Raw genomic sequence first — 5,148 nt, forward strand, 5'->3', positions numbered from 1 at the left:
GAATTCTTCTCAAGAAGTCGATAAGCCGTCTTTGTATATATTTGTATATATCCGCATTTAACTTCAACAAAAATGAAGTAAGATAAAAAGTACATATATTTTTTATATACAACTCTTTCTAAATGAAGTAAAAATATAAAAACTATTGTGGACCTTAAACTAGACATTTAGTCGTATCTTAAAACTGCTGCTTTAGGCCTTCCTCTTACTATCACTTTTTGTTCGATATATGTAGGAACAAGCTGTAATAAAACATAGTTTTTTTTGTATAGATAAACAAATATAAGGAGGGAAAAGTAAAAAATGGACGGATAGTAACTTGAGTAAAACAAAACGTACGTTATTGAATGAATTATGGAATGACTAAATAGTTATATTTCAGTAACCCCAAAAAAATATGTGAGATTTATGCTCGATATATTTCTACTATTCTAAGATAGATGTGGTGTGCCAAAGTGATCTATGTCCAACCATACAAGGGTTAGGTTGAATCATTATACGTGAACAGGCTGCATCATTTGTGATACATGTTTAATTTATGAAATGTTCATAAATAACAATTATCGACATTTCTCAGCTTACAGAACAGGGTGCTTTACCATAAGTGTAATCTTGTCTTAATTTTGAATTTCAAAAACCCCTAGAAACTAGATGTACTTGTGTAGGGTCCCCGAAATTGTTCTGTTTCAAGAATAAATAAAACCAAAATTAAGAGTATTTGTTTGTTTGAAGTTAAGCACAAAGCTACACAATGGGCTATCTGTGCTCTGCCCACCACGGGTATCGAAACCCGGTTTCTAGCGTTGTAAGTCCGCAAACTTACCGCTGTGCCACTAGGGGGGCAAATTAAGAGTAACAAATATTTCAATTTCTTGCATTTCAAGCTCATATGTCATGCTGTGTTGTAGTCTACAGAATCCATAAATATTCTCGTGATTCACGGCATGTGCACGTTTTACTGACGTCATGACAGTACAATATGCAACGTTAAGCGTCCCTTGTGTGACGTCATTTTAGTGTCTATTGACTGACTGACAACATACTATTGCATAGTGGTGCGAGGGTTTAAAACAGGTGACTCCCTCCAGGCTTATTTCCCTCTTCCGGGGAAATAAGCTAAAATTGAGGAAACCTCCATTTAAACAATAATCTCTGTCTTGCTGAATGCTAAGTGTATTTCGTTTTTCTGTGGTGGCTATTTCTCTACATCTTAAGAGGTATTTTAATTTAATTACCATTCAGTAATTAACAGAAATCCAAATATACGTCTTAGCCACTGAAATGTGTGTAAAATATTTTATTAATTTTTGCACTAAAAATAACACAATCATACATATTTCTGACAATGGAGATTCTTAATTAAGCTTTGTTTATATAAATTATTTCTAGCTGAGAATGTAAGCTGTTCCTAAAAATTCTGCTTGAGTTGATTCTTTACAGTGCAATCGAAATCAGAAGAGTAGACAGTAGGCATTAAAATACAAAACGTCTCCACAAAAAAATGACTTACTCAAACACTCGGTCTGGTGGAAGCAAAAATGCCATTTCAGAGCAACCTCTTCAAAACGAGTAATAAATAAGTGCGTGACTATACGACTAAGCACTTATTGCTGTCGCCAACTCTGTAACCATGGTTACGGTACTTCGGTGTGAAATGCTGTTTCTATCTTACCTAAAGCAACGCGATCTCTGCCCAAAGACAGCATTGTGTACTTAGTCATTTTATTGTAAATACAATTGCTATATATGTTTGTGTGTGTATGTACATACATACATGTATCACACGAACTTGTTCTGGCTGATTGCGCTGTAGTAAAATAACTGTGCTGTTAGTGAGTTAATATAGTTAATGGTATGACCTACTTTTCATTATATGCCTTACTTTTAAATCTGGTTAGTATAGCTCAGCATCAGCCATTTCTTTTATACTCTTTTTAAACTTCGACTTGAGCATTTTGATGTGAGATGTTAATTTCATTTGTATATATATTTTTCTTAGGATGTTTAACTGTCGATCGTACACGTAACCCATGTTTTGATGTGCAGTTCATGTTTTCTGTACGTTAACATGCGTCAAGGTAGAGAACATTTACATTGTCTGGCAATTTTTGAAGACAGAACTTTACAGTAAACTATAAAACATCAAACATCTTATCAAATTCTATGTAATGAGACAACCAGCCTGTACGTTATGTATCCAGAGAAACTATTTGCTTACAATTTTTACTCAGCTACTCATGATAAGCTGAAAGCTTTGACGTCCTATGGAACAACATAATACATAGTAAATAATAATAGGTAGTAGTTTCATAGATTAATTTGGCATCTAAGTGATGGGACACAAATTATATAAAAAAATCAAACAAATCGTTCATGTATAAACCTTAGTGAGTCACCGAAGTTTCAATTATTTTTGACCCTCTTTCTCTGTGGTTTAATACCTATAAAAGCACACGGTTAATAATAGTTCAAGTATGACTTGCGTATAACAAAACAATGTCATTTTTGTAGCTGGCAATGGAAATAATATGAGAAGTTTTCTACTAAGCTGCTGTTCCTACTACTACTACTAAAGTATACGTTCCGATAATAAAACATCATGAGGCTTGTAATGCATGCTACTTTGTTGCTTTTTGTTTTCTCTTTCATAGAAAGGTGGTTCAAACAGAAAATATTTTTCTTCCTCTGGCGTCTAGTTTCTATAGAGTTCCATCTTTATATACGATATTGTACAAGAGAGAATAAAAAAAAACACATGTGTAGCGAATATACATTAATAATTAATGGTTATCCTTTAGCAATCATTGGAGTAAAAAGTTTTGGCCAATAGCTGGGGACTATTACGAAGATTTATTGGAGTATGGAAGTTGCAACTTTGTGTTAGACAGCTGTAAAGTTCAAAAACATGTTGGATAACACGTGCAGAAAAACTTACGATACTGACACGTTGGATAATACACGTGTAGGGAAACTTGTGATGCTGAAACGAAACAAAGTGTACACACCTGTGTGCATATATATATATATATACCGCTTGTATTAAGTCAGCTCCTTCGAAAATACGAAGGTTTCAAAACTGTACACACCTGTGTGCATATATATATATATACCGCTTGTATTAAGTCAGCTCCTTCGAAAACACGAACGTTTCACAGTAGCACTATATAACACAAGGAAACTACATTTACGTTTCGTGTTTTATTTCACTGATTAGAGAGTCTATATGCTTCTACATTATTAGGTTTGATTTTCTAACATTCATTTTTTTTTCTTTTTGCCATTTCACGTCGATTAATACATTTATTCGGATATCAAGAACTTCGAACCCTATCTTTATGGTAAAAATGAAAATTTAACGTTATTTTGGGAGATAAAATTACACTATAGCTATCCAGTTCCCTGACTTGTTGAAGTCATCAAAGCTATATGCTCGGAAATGGTTGAAAAGTAATAAAAAGGTCTATTTAAATATGTTAAAATTTAAACCTTTCTTATTAAATTGAAATAATAAGTTTTTTTAGATCCAATGTTACTCTTCCATATACGCTTAATACTTAGTTCATTAAATATATTCATAAATAGCATTTTAAGTCAGCAGATTCTACCATTTTGGCAATAATGCTTCATATTCTGTTCCGCTAGCACGCTAAGGTCACAGAATGCTACATATGTGTCATTGCATGGAGTAAAAAGACAACTACTGTCGTGCATTAATATTGCCTGGCGCTTACTTTCGTACTCTGTTTAAAATTCGCGGAGTTAATTTTCTAATTATATTTCAAAATATAAATTTATAACTTCTCAAAGAAAATCGTCATTATTTGTTTTTTTTTCCAAATTTTCGAACAGTTAGGTCATACATGTTATGATTACAGTAAGGTACCTTGTAATCACTCCTCATTTCCTTGTACAGCATCATATATATATATATATATTAACTACCGGATTAACAATTTGTCTAAAATTGCTAAATCTTGTATCGGTAACATTACGAAAGAAAATATGGTAGTAAATAGAATATTTGTACCATATTCGGCATTTAGCAGAATCACGTCTTGAACTTTACATCACCATCTTTCGAGTATATTATCACAAATTATTAATTAAGGATCGAAATATCAAAAAAAGTCATTTCACTTTTATATGTACTATTAATTTAACGAATCTTGCTATTTTTAAAAGTTATAAAGCCTTTAGATTACGCTTATTTTTTTCCAACTGAAATTTTGTATATCTCTATAATCTTTTTTTCTTTATTTTAGGGTCCGAGTAGAGTTCTATGTGAATGAAAACACTCTGAAAGAACAACTTCAATTATTTTTCATAAAAAATCAGCGTTCAAGTAAGTACACAAAATAACTGAACGTATCTTCCTATCTCAAAATTATGAGTGCGTTAATTCAAACCATTTCTCTACGTTTAAATTAATTTCAAAATTATAATTAACTTTGACCATTTTAACTCGGAATGTAATTATTACTGTCTTGCTGGTTATGATGAGCGTTTATACAAGAAGAAAGCGGTTGAAGGTGGTAAAATCCTGAATAAAAGTAAATATGGTTGAGTAATTTTAAAACATTTAAAACATGGGTTTTCTCGCCTCCAAAAGTTTAAAATAATCAATTATTATTTAGAACACCAAATACGAACAAAAATAGAATGTTCTAAAACTACTACGACTTAACTGGCTTTCTAACTAAGATCGTTAAAACCATTCATTTGCACAAAAAAGTTCCAGCCTTATGTAGCACAATTTTGTTTTTTATCACAATAATAATCATTAATAAATTATTTACCAGTGTAAAATATCCCAGGTAGACTGCTATTATTCATCATTAATATCATTAATAAATTATTTAGCAGTGTAAATATCCCAGGTAGACTGCTATTATTCAACCTTAATATCATTAATAAATTATTTAGCAATGTAAATATCCCAGGTAGACTGCTATTATTCATCATTAATATCATTAATAAATTATTTAGCAGTGTAAATATCCCAGGTAGACTGCTATTATTCATCATTAATATCATTAATAAATTATTTAGCAGTGTAAATATCCCAGGTAGACTGCTATTATTCATCATTAATATCATTAATAAATTATTTAGCAGTGTAAATATCCCAGGTAGACTGCTATTATTCAT

The 5,148-nt window shown here is 31.5% G+C and overlaps 1 protein-coding gene across 1 annotated transcript in view; it reads left to right on the forward strand.

The window, feature by feature from the left end:
- Positions 1-5,148, forward strand: part of LOC106460549 (potassium channel subfamily T member 1-like) — a 101,096-nt gene that overhangs the window by 11,163 nt on the left and 84,785 nt on the right. The window contains exon 3 of the mRNA XM_022387290.1: positions 4,263-4,342. Within this exon, the coding sequence (XP_022242998.1) occupies positions 4,263-4,342 (80 nt within the window). The remainder of the gene's footprint in view (positions 1-4,262; positions 4,343-5,148) is intronic.

This window comes from Limulus polyphemus, unplaced genomic scaffold (assembly GCF_000517525.1).
Source record: "Limulus polyphemus unplaced genomic scaffold, Limulus_polyphemus-2.1.2 Scaffold793, whole genome shotgun sequence".
In the NCBI taxonomy this organism is placed as follows: Eukaryota; Metazoa; Arthropoda; class Merostomata; order Xiphosura; family Limulidae; genus Limulus; species Limulus polyphemus.